This window comes from Pecten maximus, chromosome 7 (assembly GCF_902652985.1).
Source record: "Pecten maximus chromosome 7, xPecMax1.1, whole genome shotgun sequence".
Taxonomy (NCBI): Eukaryota; Metazoa; Mollusca; class Bivalvia; order Pectinida; family Pectinidae; genus Pecten; species Pecten maximus.
The window spans coordinates 36,581,889-36,602,871 of NC_047021.1; the positions used below are offsets into that span (position 1 = coordinate 36,581,889).

At 36.7% G+C, this 20,983-nt stretch overlaps 1 protein-coding gene across 3 annotated transcripts; it reads left to right on the plus strand.

The window, feature by feature from the left end:
• The first annotated feature begins 5,775 nt into the window (after nt 1–5,775).
• LOC117330733 lies at nt 5,776–20,335 on the plus strand. 3 transcript variants are annotated; one of them, XM_033889189.1, is made up of 7 exons: nt 5,776–5,997; nt 15,581–15,815; nt 16,397–16,546; nt 16,970–17,317; nt 18,763–19,029; nt 19,648–19,773; nt 19,948–20,241. In XM_033889189.1, exons 1-7 carry the CDS (start codon nt 5,959–5,961, stop codon nt 20,127–20,129), a joined length of 1,347 nt encoding a protein of 448 aa, XP_033745080.1. In that variant the 5' UTR covers nt 5,776–5,958; the 3' UTR covers nt 20,130–20,241. The 3 variants fall into 3 exon arrangements, with proteins under 3 accessions (XP_033745080.1, XP_033745079.1, XP_033745081.1); XM_033889188.1 differs by lacking the exon at nt 5,776–5,997 and adding an exon at nt 6,023–6,225 and having other exon boundaries at nt 19,948–20,335; XM_033889190.1 differs by lacking the exon at nt 5,776–5,997 and adding an exon at nt 11,096–11,301.
• Nucleotides 20,336–20,983: the final 648 nt, after the last annotated feature.

Below are 20,983 nucleotides of genomic sequence, written 5' to 3' on the forward strand. Positions count from 1 at the left end.
TGATGGTTTTGATATTCTTCATGCCATCATTTTATGGCCGTGGAAGATACAGTTGTTCAAACAGCATTCTTACACTACAGAGGTTTATTTTTGATGGTGCATAGAAAGAAGCGATAGCAAACAAGAGAGGCTTTTAGCCCTATATATAAATACATAATTTAGTCTTTCCATCCACACTCACAAAACGGTTGTTGTTATCTTCGTTACATATTGTTTGTTAGTCGTTTGTATGCTTACATTCAGCAAGCTGCTGATGTTTGTCTTTTCAATTATCACCCCGCATGAAAGTTTCAATGAACCTTGATGGTATGGTGTAGCACTTCTTCTTGTGTCAATCCGTCAGTCAAACTTTTTACTTTAAACAGCCTCCCAGGTTCTGATATTTGAACATTAACCAAGATGGAATGTGTTGTTAAATTTCCTGAGTTGACCTTGAGCCACTTCCAAGGTCACGTGGGTCAATATGTTAAAATCCTAAAAACAACATCTGAATATCAATAAGGTCCAGAGAGATGATACTTCGGTATGTTACGAAGACCAACAATGCCATTCTTTTTCAGGTCAAAGGTCAGTTTTGAATATTGGCTAGGTACAAAAATTACACAGGGTGTTGAACTTATGAAAAGATTAGAAAACATTTCCTTGATTAAGACTGAGTTTTTTCCAGCAGGTACCTTGTTTGGGAATGTATAACTCCATTGGGAGATATCTGGCCTGCGTTCAAAATTTCAGGATTCCAAAATACTAACTTCAAACAGAATGAATCTATAACCGTAGCGCCAAAGCATAAGCATTGTACCTGCTGTCGCAATTCCACGATTCGTATATAGGCAACTGAATTTGGGATCTTCTCTCTGAACAAGACGCTGTCCACTAAGTCGCATTTAGTTGAGAGTTTGCCCATGTCAGTGGCTTTGGGTTGTGTCCGCTAGCCAAGACATACAACAGTCTATAAAATAGTAGTGGCTACTCCAGTAACGACTGGTTTGCATGCTGTCAGTTTGATATGACCAGGTGGGGTGTCTTTCTAAGTGTGCATCTGACATTGCAGTGCAAATCTCTGCATATAGATCGCTGATAACTCGTATTCACGTCAGTATTTGACTTTCTGCTCTCCATATTCGATGTTCCAAGGACTTCCTCATCAAATCTTACGAAAAAGCTTTCTTTTAATATGGCAAAAACTACCTTAACAACTTCTATGAAATGGCCAGACTTTGAAACGAAGCAAAATGCATGAAATAACTTCAATTATTAATTTACGACAATATTGTCTTGATGCAAACTTTTCTTCAACAAAAACACGGCCAATATTTTCAAAATACAACCAATGTCGACGCGTGTGACTTCTTTAGAATAGAATAAGAAGAGAAGAAAACAAGAAAGGTTTTTTGAACTAAATCGTCTCTGGGAGCGACACCAGAAGGTTGAGAGCCATGCAAGGCTTAGTTCTAGAACAGGGAATGAAGATTAGTCGCGGGGTAAGACCTTTCGCTTCAACTACAGGGACTACATCCACCATTCCTTAAATTTTCTAGTTGTCATGTATCTGATCATCATCCTGTTGTAGTAGAAATTACAGGCCAACTGAAGAAATACCAGAGTGAGGAAGGTAAGACGGAGGAAATATGCTGCAAAATAGGGTTGACAAGGACGTACCAAGCCAAAGTGAGACAAGAGGGGGACGTTAAGACTATTCCAGACAATATCAATATGGTAACTAGAATTGCTGACTCTAACGTGGGCACTGCACAGGTTGTAACGAGACCAATCTAATTAAAATTGGACTTGTAATTTCCGTTCCTCTATCGTTGAGAAGCGGAAATCACAAGTCTAATTTTAATTAAATTGTAACGAGACCGGCCTCACAGGACATGAGTGAAGTGCTTATGAAGTCGGCTAAGGAAAGCACGATAGTGACTAAAAAAAGAAAAAGGAAGATAGCAAACAATCTCCAACTTTGGAACGAAAACAAAGCAAGCAATACAAGACAGTTGTAAATACCATTATAAATGGAAGAGGGGTGAGAAAGTTGGCAATCTCACAGATGCGATATAAGTAAATAGCTAGATACTTCCTAAGGAGATAAGGTAGAGTCGCAGATGCAGAGAAGCGGCTAAAAGACAGAAACTATTTCATTGAGATGAGAATAGAGATACGAATAAAATATAAAGGGTCATTGACAAACAGAGGTAAGATTGGGATCTCTATTGTCAAGGACGGTAATATGAAGGACTTTCTGTGATGGAGGGTTGGAAGGGGAGCTTAGAAAGTTGAGTTGAGGTTACCAGGCCCATATATTGCAACGAGGATTATGCAAAGAAAGTCAGTTTAGTGTAGACTCCATAGCTGAACTGTGCAATATAGAATTTGACACATTCACAAGAGAAAATGTTATTAAGGTAATTTCTTGATACACACAGGTGACGCCATCATCCCTTACTCATAATTTCAGCTAGACTACATACCTGGAACATCATTACCTTACGGATGGTATCATCATTTCAAGAACGACTTAACATGGATGCAAGTCAGACGCAAGGAACTACATATACATGGGAAACAGTTGCACTTATACTCACAAAACTCCTGGAGTCTCTATTTTCAATTATCAGCTATAGGCCTTACGTTACCTTACAGGAAAACCGATGATTACCCCCACACCTCCCACCCCCCTGTGTGCAGTCATCTTCGACTAGGTGTTACGAAACCAGAACAGAAACTGACCATATTCTCTACCAAGTCTGCATTCGACGTGGTTCATCAAGACAGCCTAATTCGGAAGATATACCGACAAGATGTACCCGTTTTAGATAGACGGATCTGAAACCTGCATACAGATTTACTTTACACCAAGAAGTTGAACAAGGGGACCTTGATCATTGCAGTCTTCTACAATGTGTATGTTAACAGCCTCTAATATCAGGTAGAAGGGTTAGAGATGGGAATTAAGATCGGAGTCACTACCTATACTGATATAGCATGTGCAGACGACATGACCTTTCTATCCTCTAGTGCGGGCGACTTGCAGACCCTTTGGACGTGGCGGTTGACAACAGTGAAAGAGAAAGGTACATTCTACAGCCGTCAAAGAATACCTTACACTACAGTATCACTTGCGAGGAATCAGGAATTAAGAAAAACATATTTTGACGCCAACAGTTCCATACAGGCACAAGTGTCGTCGAAGGTCACACGTAAAGGAATGACCATGGTATATTGGTCATCTAACTCTGGCAGCCCTCGGCATACTAACTAGGCCAATATTGAACACTGATTGATAACATAATACTAGTACTGTGAACCAGTTGAAGATTACTTGTTAATTTCGATATACACGTATTATGTTAAAATGTATTTATATTATGTATAATAATCAGCTCTGAAACAACTTACTAAAGAGATGAAGTGGTGAGATTGACGGAATTTCTGGCTGACAACATATTTTCGACAGTCTATTGGCCTACCCATGAGGGAAAGCTACCATTTTCAATGCCGAATTGATTCTGTTTTCTTACAAGGTTGATTTCCCCCTGGAGTTTAACAGAACAGGCAACAACGGCTTTCGATTTCATGTTTGGATATGTTGATGATGTCTTTCAACTCCACGTCGCTTGAATATTCCCCACAGAAGTTAAATCACCAAGGTCTCTAATCGATGATTGGTGTTGGATCCTCTCTTCTAATGTCTGTATACTGGACCAAATAAATGGAACCTTTTGAATCTTTATGGCCTATCCCTGATGCTTCTTGTAGAGTCCTCTCATTATACATTGCCTGGTAACACCGCGGTTCTGTCGTTTGTGTAGGCTGCCCATGAATCAGTTAGTCAGGTCAACGTCATGCTGCTGTGCCCGGGCTACGACGTTGAAGTGTGATAACACTTTATAGAAGCCCAGCCACGGGTATTTGTACAGTGTAGTTTTAAATAAGATAAGAAAATAATAGTACCCTTATATATATATATTCCTTATAATGTAAGGACCTATACCAGGTATAAGGTATGATATTATCCAATTTAATAAAAAAAACTTGCGAAATGCTTGTGCCCCTAATTATAATATTGTAGGCACTATCTTCGCAAGGTTTCAGCTACTAACGAAGTATAAACTCATACTTTAAAGAACTTCTATTGGACATCACTGTTTTGCCATTGACGGGACATAAAGGTTCTTGCACAAGTTTTCATTTCATGTGAGATTTATTTAAAGCCCCATACTCCCAAATAACCGAAAATTCTAGTTGCACACATGTATTACTAGCTGGCAATCCAAGATTCACGCTCTCCTTACATTAAAATGACCATTGGACTGGACGCTTTACCGGGGAATCCTTGTGACATCAGTGTATAAAAATAACTCGCCATATTTATTTTTATCGCGAGATTTGTCACGAAGCCGAGACGAGACAACAACAACGTACACTACACATAAACTACACACATGGCCGTTGTTTACATATCGAGTATACGTGAACATGGCTAATAATGCTTTCATTTGAACAACCATTTGAGCAAAATATTCTCGTAATAATTAACTGATCAAAATAAACAAACATACAACAAAATACTCCATTTCAAAATATAGCAATATGCAAACAACAAAACGGAGAAAAATAAAAGATCGATGAAGCTGACAATATTCGAGGTATACGGAAAAAAAGCTAACCAGCAATCCAATAGACATCCGGCAATAGGAAATCCCGGGGCTTGCCGATTCAAGTCCCTTTTACGTTTCTTTTTGGCAAAATCTGTCAGAGTTTTGGCAGGCACATGCTTCCTGCGTTCCGCCATTTTGTGTTAACTGATAACCCGTCCGTTGCATTGTGGGATTAATTTGCATAGAAGCTCAATTGGTCTGTCGGACAGTTATCGGTTTTGGGAATTTCCCGTATACTTTCAAAAATACACATGTTATTCCAATTTTTGATTCGCGATAATTTGTTAGGTATGGATTAACTCTGAAAACTGTAAAGAGGTCAAAATATAAACATTTATATATACATTTCTTAAGAAGAATGGGACTTTAATGAGGCTTCATAAGTTTTCATTTTTCCAAGCCTCTTGTTAGGGCAAATGAAAAGTTAGTAATGTTTGTTTTTGTTTGTTTTTAGGTGTTTAACTTCCTCACAACAGCCAGTAACTTCTGAGGACGGCGCTTGTGATGAGTCTTATAAGCTTATATGAAATAAGAACGAATGTAATATTCTGTTTATCACATAACAGATACCAGTATGTGATTATAAACATACGAAAACAGCGCTACCTCAGATAAATATTGAATCTAAATTGACGATATTTTCATTTTTTCTTTACTGGTGACCTTATAATGTATTTGGCGCCATGAAGCTATAACGCATAAAACAATGGTAAATGAAAGTCAAGCACAGTTCTGCTACTAACATCACGTTATTTAGATAAAGAACTGCATTGCGGAAACTTAAGTCGATTTTAGGCCCACTCCTGTCTTAACTAATATATTCTCGGCATAACAAAATGTGGGATGCCATGTTGAGCGCTGGGTGTTGTTAATCAAATATGGTTTTATCTTCTACAATAAGTATCGGCTATCTAGAATGACGTCACGAGATAACGATTTAATATTTGACTCTGAATGTAATGTCTGATAACGGATAACATCCACATTGATAACACAAGCACAAGAAACTGACGTATACTGATTTATTAAATGTCGGTATGCTGACACAGAACCCTGACGGATACCATTTAAATATTCTATGGCATATTGTTTTAAAGTATAATTTCAATAATTTTAATTGCATGATTGTTTATGCTAAGGTAAAATTAATCCCCGGATATCTTATGTGAATGAGTCATGATTCTAAATCGGGCCCCATACAATATGATAACCTCAGAGGTGTGTATTCCCGTTATGATGTTGTGGATTACCTTAAAATGTACCATAAGCTAAAATACAAGTTTTAGCTCTGGTGGCACAGATGGATCGCCAGTTTACGGAGAAATCGTCGATCATACGGGTATGCATACAATGTATGAATTTACGTAAAGAAGTTTCATTTCTACTAGATATGAAATTCCCTTTAGTATTTATATCAGTGTACGATAAAGTTGTGCTGGGTCTCCATCTATGACATATGCATACAGTTTATGATTTAATTGCCACCATGAAGAAGGTCACACAACAAATTCGTCTAAGAAGAAGCCACTCGACATCCGGTTACTCTGATGACTTGAATTCAACCAAGGTATCATTACAGTCTTTGTCCTGTAGGTTCATATTTTTATCGTTTTAATCTGTCAAATCGTCACCTCCCAATCATCCGTCTATCATCTAATCTTGTCTTCCTTTCATTCATATAATCACTTTCATCTTCTGGTCTTTGTCTCTGAAAAGAAACATATATTGCCGCTATATACTGACATCAGACTGTGTAGCTATAGTTTCATACAGTCGATTATAAAGTATATCATACACTTATAAAGAAAAGTATTGTGATTAGCGTCAGAATTTATCTATTCATACTATGGTATTGACTACTTAAGGGTCATCTATATAGCAGAATAATGTTGAATTTCAAACACGAATAAATACCTAAAGATTTGCACAAAAAATGTCATGTAATATACCAAAATGTTTGTTTGGACATGTAGCTTCTTACAATCACCAATAAATTGCTATAGATGCTACCAGTTTCTTCTATAGAGTAACTTTGTGGTAAGATGTAGCATGGAATAATTCTAAGTCTCGCAAATGACCAAACCTGAAAAATAGCCAAGCTGTTATGTTCACAAGTGTCTATAGCACAGGGTAGGAGTATTTGTTTGACCGGATTTTACTGTATGTACGTATAAACACTTATTTTGTTTTTACCTTTGAATGCAAATGGCGGCTGTGAATAATTTTACACAAATATGGCTTAAAGGGGGGCATTTCAGTTAATAACAATACTCCTATATCATACATTTAAGACATCTCATCATAGTAAGAAGAACATTTTAATGTCAATTTGTTAAATGGTGAGTTTGTAGCCTTTTTCAGAAATAGGCATATTTTACCCCAAACTCAACGGTTGAACATTTTTTCATAAAAGTAGTCTTCTTGCCACTTCAAGAATACTTAATATTGTCTAATAAGAGCATTTTTGATGTTTTAAATACCTCCTGATATGCCGTATTTGTGTGATATCATTCACGACCGCCATTTGCAATTCAAGGTCAAAATAAAAACAGCGTTTATACATATAATAACGTCAAAGCTTGTCAAACCAATGCTCCTATTTTGTGCTTTACACACTTGTGAGCAAAACGACATGGCAAGTTTGTGTAATATATGGGATACAAATGAGTTAATTATGTCCCCCTGAAACATGTATTTTTCTTACGTTTTGTTGAAATTTACAAACAGCTTAACAAATTACATGTCAACAGCAAGTCCCACGGTTTGCCATGATACATACTAAAAGTTCATCATGTTACTTCTGTGACATTGCACCATAATAGGGATTTATAGGCCTGTAAAATATCAATGTTTTGACTGGATTTGCTGTTTAGATGCCCCTTAAAGTGTTGGTGATTGATCATCGTGGTAAATATCATAGGCGTACAGCTCATTGTGTTATCCTCGTCACTGATTGGATGTTTTACATGTACATTTTGTTTGTACCCTCTCTCCCACACACAGACTAGCAAGGTGACACATCGGTGTATGTCATACCCCTGTCACGGGTAAATAGAATCTATGTTGTGTTAACAAGAGTGGGTATATTATTAACCTGTAGGCCGAAATATGATTTGATATTCAGATACAATCAAACTTTTGTGCATTATTTCGTTAATTTGATCTTGTGGTCTTTTATAAACAAATTATCAGTCATGTTGACCCAGAATCAATCCTCAATGGTCTTTTTACTTCTGAAACTCGTCTTTGTATGACATGAACTATTTCTGCACGTGAAATCCGAAACTACAAATAAAAGGTCTGAGGAAAGAACAGGCTATCTTTCCCCTACTATATGGTATATAAGGCGACATATTAGGGTCCACTGCACCGGACTTTACAGTATCTTCCTGTTTGTCTATAATCTTTCCAACGGTTGGAAAGTCCATATCTAGAATTTCATCTTTAATCTACCTGTTTTTCCCGTTGCCAAGATTATTATTCAGCAAAGCTTCACAGGTGGGCGTCAGAATTGTACCTGCTGACCCAATGACATGATCGTAAGCAGCAACTTCATCAAGGATATTATTTTTTCTCTTCTTTTTAAACAACATTCTCTTTACTTATGTCTCGCTTGTTATTTTTGGCCTTTAGTTGGCCTTCAGAAAGCTCTTGTGGGGAGACTGGGTTCCCTTCTCTGAGCCATACTCGAGTCTATAAATAGTTACCATTCTCGCTTATTTTTTGGAGTGGGGTGGCTGGTTTGACCACTGTCAGATGTGACCGGGCGAGGTGCCCTGCTTGATATCTTCGCCAGTATGCTTCAGTGAGGTAGCACTATAAAGTTGACATCAATTTTGCGCTGTCACAAGGGGACACACACGAATATACCGCAGCCTCCAAAAACACACATATACACACGCATGCATCTCGTAACCAGGGGAAGTAATCCTTAAATGTTGATAGGACGTTAAGCAAAACAAAATCAACCAACGTTCTATCAGCAACTATGGTAATTTATGGACGACCTCCTCTTTGTAGGATGAGTATGCGTGTGTTGAGTGTTGTTCGTCTCCTTGTGATAGCGCGGAAGCGATGCCAGCATCAACTTACTGAGGCAGGATACCCCACTCAGTCATGGGGACAGCGAGTCCAAAAAATGGTCCGAAATGCTGAGCGTTAAACAGGAATAGCTACGGCCAGTTTTAGAGACTCTGATATGTCTCGGCCATGGCACATAACCCAACAAATCAGTGACTTCAAAGGCAAACGTTTAAATTACGGCCAGAAAAGCAGTATCAACGGAAACATTTGGAAGAAGAAATGTATTTAGAAAGAAGAGACAAGATATGATTTCAAATAAGTCGCCTCTTACGAACTATGTAATTGGAGAGTCAGTTGCAATTCTTACGCCCTACCTGCAGGACCTATCACCGATAAGTTTTATTTTTGTATATAACTACCCCGAGGCTAGGTGGTCATGCTATTATATGTAATTAAGGTCAGGTTTCAAGATCGGCTCAATTTTGACCAAATTTAATGGGTTTTTTAGAATCTTTTTAAGTATGATGCTTTGATATGTTGAAAATAAAACCAATTGGAAAAAATACCAATGATAAGAAAGGGAACAGTGAACCGATTTTGTAGAGGCAAATTAGGTCAAAGATATGTTCTATTTTGTGCAACAATCTATTTATCAGCCTAGTATAGCACATCCATCTGCCTCATCAAGTTATCGCACTTGTGTGGATGATGTGATGATGACTGAGAAATGGTCGGAGTCGGAGAGTGACAGCGAATGAACAAGACAACTTATTTTATGTATCCTTTTTTGAAATTCTTTTATTACACCAGTAAACACACCATGACAGATATAAACATGATTTTTGCTATCGCTTTATTTCACAACTCAGCAGTTCTGACGTCGACCAAAGCAAGCAGCTGTTGAACTTTTCAATGCTCATAAAGCAGCTGTTGAACTTTTCAATGCTCATAAAGTACAGTTCCCAATACCCCCGCCCTGCCCCCCCCCCCCCCCCCCCCCCCCCCCCCCCCCCCCCCCCACAAACACTTACTCAATGACCGACTTCTTCATATTACATTATATTATGCAAAACTGATTCTAACAAGATACTTTTTTCGACAATGGCATTCGTCACGTGTTTAATACATGTACAAATGTAGTTTAAAAGTGAGAGACCAATACCCTCACCTTGACATACACCTGTAGATGTTTGAATGACATTTTTTGTCTCTGCCCTTTAGAGCAATGCCAAAGTGACCTAATTACACTGTACTACAAATCTTATCTTGAATACTTTGAAATTTATCGCCCAGATGATAATTATTGTTTGCATTAAGGCACAAAATAGAATATATATTTCACATAATTGGAATTGATATATTTGGTCACTTTGACCCCCTTTTTAACTGAGGGTTATTTTTGTCAATTGGTATTATTTTTAACGTATCAATACATCATAATTATGAAGAAAGATTCCAAAAAAATCATAAAGTTTCGTAAAAATTTAGCCAATCTGGAAATTAAGCCCCTCATAACTCGAAATAGCCTCCGATCTGACCTTAATTTCTTGTCATAGTGTAGCATGACCACCTAACCTCAAGGTATTTATAAATAAAAAATAAAACTTATCGGTGATAGCCATCAGAGGGCTAAAATTGGCACCCCTCCTTTCATTATATGTTTCGATGTACATGTTTGACGTGAAAGAAAATCATTCTAAGAAAAGAAAATTATACACACCCAACTATTCTTAAGCTTTCAGAGCTAACGAATAATACTAATTTGACGTAATCTGTGCTAATCATGGAAGTCTTGTTTTAAATGGCTGATCATTTGTGCCCCTGAAATATATACTTTATATTTGTGGAATGTTGTATAATAGAGGATATCTAACAGTGTCTTCAGTAATACCAAATATATTTCACGAGTGGGGCTAATAGTTTGATATTTTTCACGAGTGCGCAGCACGAGTGAAAAATATCAAAATTATTAGCCACACGAGTATTTTGTTTATTACATTTTTTATCAACGAAAACCCTACCCCGTATGCTAACTAGGCCTACAGCGATAATTTGTAAACAAAAAAAAGTAGTTTCCCCTGTCCAGGTGCTGACTTATATGTCGGGCTTTCTGATTGGTCAATTATTTTGGTATTTTCTAATCATTAATTTGATTGGTCAAATCAGCAAAAGTGATATTTTTCACTAGTGAAAAATATCACTTTTATAGAATGAATAATTTTTGATATTTCACTGGTAAAAATGTAATAAAATATAATTTCTGTATACATGTATATTATATTTTTGTAAAGATAATTAAATACATAAAGCTGAAAGTTGAAAGGAAGTTGTAAAATACCGCTTATACTGTCTAGGTTGATATGGGTATACAGACACAATCTTGTGCAGTATATGGCTACACACTACCTGTAATCTATATTTAGCATGTTTATTACGCTGAGCATAAATCTTCGGCCTTCACTTTGATGTCTATATTGATCTCCAACTGGCAAAGCGAAATCGGACTGGCATTTAAGGCAAGGTTCTCGGAGAAATTGACAGTGTTATGGGTAGATAAAATACCTTTGCCGGAAGTTCTTGATCCGAAATGTGCACATGCGAGTTGGAACAAAGTGCAGATGTAAGTGTGCTAGGTATGTGTGTATCAATATGGAACACACGCAACTTGTTCTTATAGAAACTTTAAATGTGTATAAATAGCATACTGTATGTAATGTATAGTGTACACAATTGTATATTTAATTATATTCCGGGTAAAATTTGAGCGTTTGTACTCTGCTTGCAGACGAGTATACTTACCGACCCTATAAAGAGCCTGTGAGTTGTCAAACCAGGATCTTTCAATATATGTGCAAAGTCAGGGTTGGAGTGAAAGCAAGTGTGACAACCGACAGGATTTAATAACACTCGTCTCCGAGCAGAGTACAAAATAACATGTCAGCACTTCCTTAGATACGTCGACAGGAACATAATCTTATCATAGGGGATATGTCAGAAACGATTTCTGTAAACTTGAAATTTTTACATTTACCTTTTTTTTTTTTTTTTTATTTGCACTATCAGTTTCTTAAAGTTAGTATGTATTGATTTTTGTATTTGTATTTTCGGTTTCAAATGCTAATGTGTTATTGAGACACAAATCCACTATTAAATGTCGTGTATAATAGAAATCTGGTCATAACATTTATCTTTGAAGAGATTGCTGTACGTGTCAAAGAAAACACACACGGATACCAGTTATACATATATTTACCCAGCACAAACACTAGCACGTACACTGTACACATGCATAAAATGGTGAAATTAAGCATCACTCTAAATTCATACTTTTCTATTGTTTTTATTTTCGTCGAATACTCTTAATCAACAATCTGATATTTCAATGAAGTTGTTAACTTTTTGACATTTGATATGAATTGTTAATATGATCTTTGGTAGGGAGTTACGTGGGTAATGTCGATCCCGCAGGGACTAGGCATGGATTTCCAACCCATGGAACATATATGTTTAGGTATCCATAATCACATAATATATATTATATACCCAAAGTCACTAAAGACGATCCATTGAGTAATAAACCCAAGGAAAAAAATAGGGAGAAAAAGATGTCATTTTGCAGTATTATATGGCTTAAAGAATGTTACAATGACAAAAAAAAAAAAAAAAATTAAAAACTGGCTATTAATAGACTTGTGATTTATCACAGTCTTGCTGCGTGCTGGTTTTGTGTGCTTTATGATGCACACAAAGAATAACATTCCGGAGTCTCGTTTTGTCCATTTACAGTATAGATGACGAACGAGGAAGAAAGTAGAGTACCTCAACAGGTATTTAAAGATATAGTCAAGGTCATCAGGTAGAATATACCCTGTCACACATGATGCTCCGATATTCGTCAACTTTTGTGTATAGGCGATTGAAGCAACACAATAAATTTATTTTACTTACGAGTAATCAAACACAATACATTTTTTACAACGTTATAACTACAGGCCGTATGCATAGCCGGTATCGGTATGTTAGCTAAAAATACTTAAGTATCAGTATACAAATTATATTCGACTAGCCCACCTCGCTGGCAATGTCACAGACGAGGATGTAGATAAGGTCATAGAGAATGCCTGTGTGATCACCTGCACTTCGTTAAAAAGGTGTTACGAGCGCTTCCGGGACATTTTGGAAATTATTTTCATCTGATGCCCTGGGATCCAATTAAATGACCAATATTGTAATAAACACCTGAAGTGTCTATTATTGGCCTTTTTATTCTTAAATGGGTGACTACTGGTTCGCTTGTTGTCAATATAATTCGACTGTGTGAAGCGTATAATGAAGCGGATAATGCCAGTAGCAAGAAATTATGACAGGTTGCCTATTGCATATACTTTTTAAGTGTGATGGCGCTGAATATTTTAATATAACTCATCACCACAGGCGAAATTTTCAATAAATCCACCCTGCAATGAGACATTGCTTACAAATATCTGCAGTGAAGTAACAGGACATTCTCGTTAGCTGGCAACTAACTTAGTAGGTTAAGGTTTTTCATGTGTCGTAAGCTGTTAAGGGAACGAAAAATGTGAACGAAAAGGACGACTAATTTGGAATCATAGCCTCATGTTTGGACATAAATGGAAAAATCGATTTTTTCCCATCAAATTCAGCGTAGTTTATTTAGGGCATCTTTTATTAAGATGAGTTGATACCATGGTGCGGCGTCCGAGGTACGTCCGCCTGGCTTAGTTCTTTCCTTTAACAGTTTCTTATTTACTATGAGGCCAATCAAAACGATCATTGGATAATGCCAGTAGCAAGAAATTATGACAGGTTGCCTATTGCATATACTTTTTGACAGTGAAACGCTGTTTAGCAGTTCAGTTCATAAACATGACAACCACCATATTTTAGGTCAAATACAGGATACAAGATAACCGACAACCTTTTCCCTACAGGTAGGTTAAGAATTATACTTGCTGCCCCCATTTCATGATTCGTAAGAGACGACTAAAGAGGTATGGCGCACACTGGCCTGTTTCGACCTAACGGTGACCGTTTTCCAAATAAAAAAAAATAAATGTTAAAAACTGAGTTTTTTGAATACAAACCTTACATCTATAACATATAAATATTCTTATTTGCGAAAATTGTGTTTGTTCATTGCAATGGATATTTCATTAAATGACCGTAAAGTTGCATCATCGTGCTATTTGCAACTTTCGAGGGGGGTTTTCCCCGCATTCATATAATTTTTTGACATAGAGCGCATCAGAAGACAAACTTTTATAATGTCTAATTTTATTCTATGCATCAAAAGACAACTAAAATCCTATTCTTAAAAAGTGGTCCTCCGATGCGCTGGTATAGAAAACTTGAAAAAACGTAGTTGATAAAATATCTTAATTTAGCATTTACTAGACTGACTATAACTAATAACATAAACTTCATATTCCCAAAAGTCCGCATAGCTTATCAAAGGTTTGGAGTTCGAATCACCAAGATGTATTTTTTCATATTTTGTTATGTTTCTTAATACCATTTATTTTTTCTTGATCGTATTTGAAAGATATTTGTAACATTAAATGCACATTCAATATAAAGTATTTAGTATAAAGATAAAAATGTTGAGATATGAAAAATTCACTGGGATAACAAAAAAGAGACTAAAATCATAACCGATGTACCCCGTATCATTCAAAGTAAATTGTAAATGAACTGCAACGTCGACAACAGGCATACATGGATGGGTAGTGTAAAATTCCATGTCAGTTTTACTTTATTTCATATGATATTGATTGACTGCATAATCAGTTCACAACGCAGAGCGCGCCAATGGACCATGACGATTTTTTTTTTGTACTGTAGGAATCACTGGGGTCATGTGCTATTTTACCTGTATTGTAAGCCCAGACGACCATACCTCTTTGGGATATTATCTTTCTCTTCGTTCTATTTTACCTTCTCCTGGTATGGTGTCCTGCTAGGCATCTTTGGTAGTATGTTTCAGTGGTATGGTGTAGCATTCTCACAATAAGAATGTATCGCTCACACAAGGCGTCCTTAGAGTACAATAGCTTGGGATAGGATACTTAACAAATCCTTGAGCCAGTGTTCACCATAAAGTGAAAAAATATGGGTATTGCCGAGACCTAAATAATAAATAAAAAAATGTGGATATCCCAAAATGTTGTGGGGAGGAGACATTGTAGCAGAACCATGTATTGCTACATATTCTCATATTTGTAGAAAGAATAAAACCAAATCCAAATCCTGCAGTGTATTACATATCATTAGACTATATATCTGCCTAACCATATCACAGACAAAATAACATGAATTCAGGTCACTTTCAGGTCAAATTCACGTCAATTTCCTGACATGAATCGACTGTTTGACTCTTTTCAGGAAATTTTGATCTGAACATTGTCACAGGAAATTGAACTGACACCTGAATTTTGTCCGTGTAATCTTTATTCGTCTTCGTTACATGTACGAGGAAGTTAGAGCCATACAAATAAAGCAAATGGTAGCTAGGTCTTACCTTTCTTTTTTCTTCCGAAGTATTCACTGTCAAAGTAAATGATATTTTTTGTTCTTGGAAATGCGTCGTACATGCATTTCCCCCTTAAGCAATTTTTCATTTCAGACATATAGGCTGTTAAATCACTGCTCTGGACAATCAATGCTTTTTTTTGCTTGCTATGACTCTGTATTAATCTGCGCCAAATGTTATACTATTACTATTAAACTGGAATCCTAGGGGGCCAAATCAGTAGTTCTAGAGTACGTTTTGTCTTACGCCTATGTTTAAAAATAGAGATAATGAAAATTGAATAAATAGATTAGTAATCTTTACCGATTTACGTAACAAACCAACTAACTATATGGTTTTTATTTATTAGAGACATGACGAAGAGTCACAAGGAGATCAGACCGGAAGTGATGAATCCACGTCGTGCTGCTGTTCACACAAAGCCATTGTGACCGTTTTATCATGTACGGTTATCTTCAGCAGCTTCACCTTGGTCAACCATTGGGTAACCGCCGAGGATGTGGCTTTCAATTACACGGCTGAATGGGGCCAGACCGGGGACCGCGAGGTTCGAAGGGTTTACAGCGGTATCAGCTCTCTCGCAAGTAATCAATTAATGAAACATTAACTAATTAAGTAAATTACATCAAACAGTTGAATTAGTAATTAATGTCTGAGCCAAACTACATTTATTCCTATATTACTAAGTTGCATCCCTTTGATTAATATACAATTTAGGTAAATTGACACACCAATGCATAAAATCAATGTTAGCGATGTCTCTTTAATTAAAATCCCCGACATATAAACAATTGTATGGCCTTACTCAAATGAAACGCTGTGACATAACAGCTCAATAGTGGCCGGGGGTCTTACCGTAATGAAAGACTATGATATTACAGCAGTATTTGCGGCTTTAATAGAATGAAGCGATCTGACGTTACAACAATATTTGCAGACTTACTATATTGAAAACCTGTAACAGTTCAGCAATGTGCGCAGTCATACTATAATGAATGGTCTCGGCATTACAACAATATTTGCACCTTTCTACTTCTTTAAAGATGCCTGTATCTAGCTGTTACATCAATAATTTCAGCTTATATTTCTTTAAAACTGTCTGTATTTATTACAGTAATAGTTACAGTTTTTTTTTATTTCTTTAACCTTCCTGTATTAATTACAGCTATATTTGCGGCTCTGGTGTCCCTGAAGGTTGGTTACCGAGTGGTAGCAATCAGTGGTTGTTTGATGATGATGTCAAGTCTCTTCGTCTCATCGTGGCTCGACAAGGACACTATAGGTCTTATAGGGGTTCTCGTCGGTGGCATTGCAGGTTTGTGCGCACAGACATTTGATTCAAATGCTTACGTATGATTGTAAGATTTTGAGGTCAATCATGGTACTGGTAAAGTCAAAGGAAAGGTATATGCTCGTGAATATCCATTGGTGACATACCTGCATGCCTATTATTACCTGATTTATTTGTGGCGATCAAAAGTGCTTACTTGATGACGATCAACGTAACGTGTCGCACACGAAGAAAAGTACATACATATGTATTTGTAAATCGCAACAACAGTATTATTGGAGTTCTGTGAATCAGCCTGTCTTATTTCGCAGAGTAACTATTAGATTCAGTTGTAGACATGTGTGTTCTGATATATCATCTCTTTTTAGGGCCACATACGAACAATTGATCTGTTTACATATCAATTGTAAGGATTGACTGACCATTCTTAAAATCTCTTTATTTCAGGAGTTGGTGCCTCTTGCGTCAAGCTGGCAGCGGTAGTTCCAGTTTTGGAGAACATACAACGTTGTCGATTTATTGCTGTTTCGATTGTAAACATTGGTGGCGCATGCGCATCTGTTATTCATTACGGAATACTTGCAACCAGTTGGGCAATAGATGATGTTGATTTAAACTGGAAACACTTTTATCGATGGCAGCTTCTGGTCATGTCATTCGCCTTGTTGGCTTCTACCAGACTGCAACCTTCAAATGAAAATTGGATTAAGAACTATTTTTCTCCGTTTGATTGGAGTGTGTTTCGTCAGAAGCCCTTGTATATAATGATGACCATTCTTCTATGTGACCGATTTGGTAAGTAAAGTGTTGTCGAAATAACTGAATCTGCATTTCCACGGAGTAAACCAGAAGAATCGTACCTAATGTCCTCCTGTGATAGAGCCTGTGGTTTTTGTCCTAAAACCATGACTTATCTAAGTCCATTTAGACTACTTTATCCCATCTCCGCTAACCAAGAGTTACATTGCGCTAAGCTCGATAGCCCTTGGTTAACGAAGATGACTGTATCCGTGCGTTCCTACATCGGGTTCGTACCAGTTGTACTGGCACGAATCTGCTTTACTCATAATGGAACGCGGTGTACCGGCAGAACTAACCGAGTCACGTAGTTCTGTTTTTTTCCAAACATACCAATTTGATCCAAGATGGCGTAACTATAATCCCTCATTTGTCATGTTGATGTATTTTTAATTTAAAACGAGATGGTGATTCTTATCGGCGATGATTTGTTTTAGAAATTTTTCATGAATTGATTTTACATCTGTTAGGTAGATAAAAGAAAACAATAGGTTTTACCTTAAAGCGAGCGACGGCCGCCATCATGGGGACTCACTTGAGTTTCCGTTGTATGATACCGTCCATATTTGATTCAACTAGTATGAACGAGATAAAGGGCCACGTGGACCGTCTCCTGGGTAACGCTGAAGGAATATACAGGGATATATTTCCGACTAATTCTGGTGTCAGTATCATGGATCGGCAGATGTCATGTCAATGTGGCTGTGCCAGGACAGTAAAAAGTCATATAAATCATCTCATTGACCATTATCTTCTCTTTTCTTATTGTTCCCACGAGACAGTCATTCTGAAATAAGATAATTCGTTGAAAAATGTCTTATAAGGAAATGTCATGATTCTGGCCCTTGTGGTAAAAGGTTTCCCAAAAAAGGAGGATTATGGATTCTGTCCCCTGATCGGCATCAATCTTGTCGTAAAAAGGACATTTACTATTCCTTCTGGCGTTCGGCTATTAATGGATAAGGTGTGACAAGGCGGAGTGTCTAGGTTAAGAGATGTAACACTTAAATAAAACCATCAAATGACACCATTATTCGCCGGGGACGTACAAACGTACACTGTATACAGCTTCCATACAGCTTTGACATTGGCTGGTGAGGAAACAAAAAAAAAACAAGACAAAACCTGTTCAGCATACTTATGTATCGCATGATGATATTGCTACATCTACATTCAAATAGATATTGAAAAGTAGATTTGGTACGGATTTCAAGTTGATACAGTATTGCTATATCCAATATTTCAATGTTGTGTACATTGTTCCTAGTAGAAACAATTAGGCCTTGGTTATCTAAATCGTGAAGTTATGTATAACACGTAAAAACAGGGTTACTTGTCAGAAATGTCTCTGTACGGTTCTTATATTCGTGAATTTAAATTAAGGAACTCTGAAAAATATTTAAACAACAACATACATCATACATTTTAATATTTGCTTCCAGGTCAGTTCATCTTATCGAAAGAGATTTTCACATTTTTCGACAAAAACGACAGCTCAGCGTCTCATTACCTGGGAGGATTTTTCTACTACGGAGGTCAGATATTCGGACCTATGTTTCTATTTTGCTGTATAAAGAAACAGATAGTCCCAACCCTGCGTTTTATGGGTTCAGTTGACTTCGTCGCTGGAGTCTGGACCATATTAGCAACCTGGTCAGTGAATTTGTTCCATATCTCCATATATGCTGGGACTTTGGGCGTTGCAAAAGGTAATGGTGCCCATCAGGGCTGTTATGTATCTATGTTTTTACACATTTTTTTAGTAAACACGAAATTCTATCGTAAATCCAGGAGCTACGCTCGCTGTTCTCGACTCAGCATACCGATGGAATCAAATGTCCATTGAGGTATATCTAAATGAGGAAATGGAGACAATCCAAACCGTTTACTGTTTCTTTTTAAATTTAATTAGTTACATGTATTTAAATTTAGTATATTATGTAGTTGTTTTCTCTATTTTTATTTCTCTCGAGTTCTCTTGCTTTCAGTGTACTTATGAGTATTACCATCAGTAATCTGTTTAAAAAAAAGTCTTTTTTGTTTGTTTATATACCGGAAGAGCTTTCCAGAAATCATCATCATTTACCTATTGATGCTAAATTATAATGTGCAGTATCTTATTAGTAGACACACACATTTTTGACATACCATAGGTAAACATTGCGGCGGAATGATATTTCCATATAATCTAGAATTTATATCAAGTAACTTAAGATGTTGCATGGAAGAAAAAAACCGCCAAACAAAATGTCAATCATTACTGATTAACACTGGTTTGACACGATGCTTCTTCTTACATAGTATTTTTTGTCATTCGTCTTTTGCAGCTGCTTTCACCACACTTCTTCAAAATATAATTCCGTCTGTGTTCGGGAAGAAAAACGTTCGTCTCGTTGAGGGCCTTCTAGACTTTGGTGCTGGTATTGGTATCCTGTTGTCATCTCCATGTCAGTGTAAGTATCCTCTCGGTGTACATATTAGTGTATATACGCATTCAGTGTAAACACCAATTTGTGCAGTCATTATTTAACACTCGTTAGATCATATCCATTGCCATCTTATTATCAGTAAAATGTTAATAAACATGTATTTTTGTGGCAACAATGACAATTCATTTGCAATTGTAGATGCGGTGGAGATGTCTTTCGATGAAACGAACCAGTACAAACCAACGTTTTATCTAGCCGGAAGTGCACTGGTGTTAGCTTCCGGTCTTGTATTTGCGTGTCTCCAAGTAGTCAGAGCACTGGACCGTTACACGACCGTTCCTGTCGTCACTGAGAGTTCAACAGAAGCAGCAAAACTGTAGCTAAATCCATATGAATTAGGTATATTTTAACACCAAAGAGACAGTAAACAAATAATGTTTATCAAAAATTCTTACATTAATTTAGAATTGTATTAACAGTATTTGAAACGATGTTTGAAAGTTAATTACATGCATTTTGCAAACATGTCTGATGTCCTTCACGTTCTACCTTGACCTTTCTACAATACCACTGCTTCTTCTATGTCTGCTAGTCTTTTCGGTTTTATTTCTGTATATCGACGATAGAATGAAAAAGGTCTGTTAAGCGGTCATACATACAATGTATATACATGTATATTACACATTACATGTATATTACTTAAGCATTGAACTGTTACCAAATGGTAGTATACAGTCGATATGAATACAATTTGGGTGACAGATAAATAGAATGTAGGGCGACATGAAATATTTATTTGTCACCCAAATTGTATTCATATCGACTGTACACTACCATTTGGTAACAGTTCAATGCTTATATTTATATTCATAACTTTTTTTATTTACTGTAGCTTAAGACGCGTTTAAATTTGCCGCTTCCCCTATCACTGACGTCATCAAGTTCAAATACCGGAACAGCCGAAATTTCCAGAAGGATCAATATAGTCCCTCATGTCGTTATCGATAGCAATCACATAAAATGGTTTTTGCACATATTTGGCTTTAAACTATATTTCATATACGTGTGTAGATATCGCCAAATTGTTCACAATTGCATACTTTATGATTGTTTAAAAATAAAGCCGTTTTTCGGCGCAATGATATACGGTTAACATTTAGAAGTGATGCGACGAAATTCAATTACGAAAATATAACATGGCGATGAAGGAGCTCCTTTTCTTTGTAAATAAAAC

Coding starts and splice junctions, on each gene's coding strand:
- LOC117330733 (XM_033889188.1), top strand. CDS start 6,115: ATGCATACAGTTTATGATTTAATTGCCACCATGAAGAAGGTCACACAA. Junction 16,547..16,969: donor TCTCGTCGGTGGCATTGCAG/GTTTGTGCGCAC, acceptor TCTTTATTTCAG/GAGTTGGTGCCTCTTGCGTC. Junction 19,030..19,647: donor GACTTTGGGCGTTGCAAAAG/GTAATGGTGCCC, acceptor CGTCTTTTGCAG/CTGCTTTCACCACACTTCTT.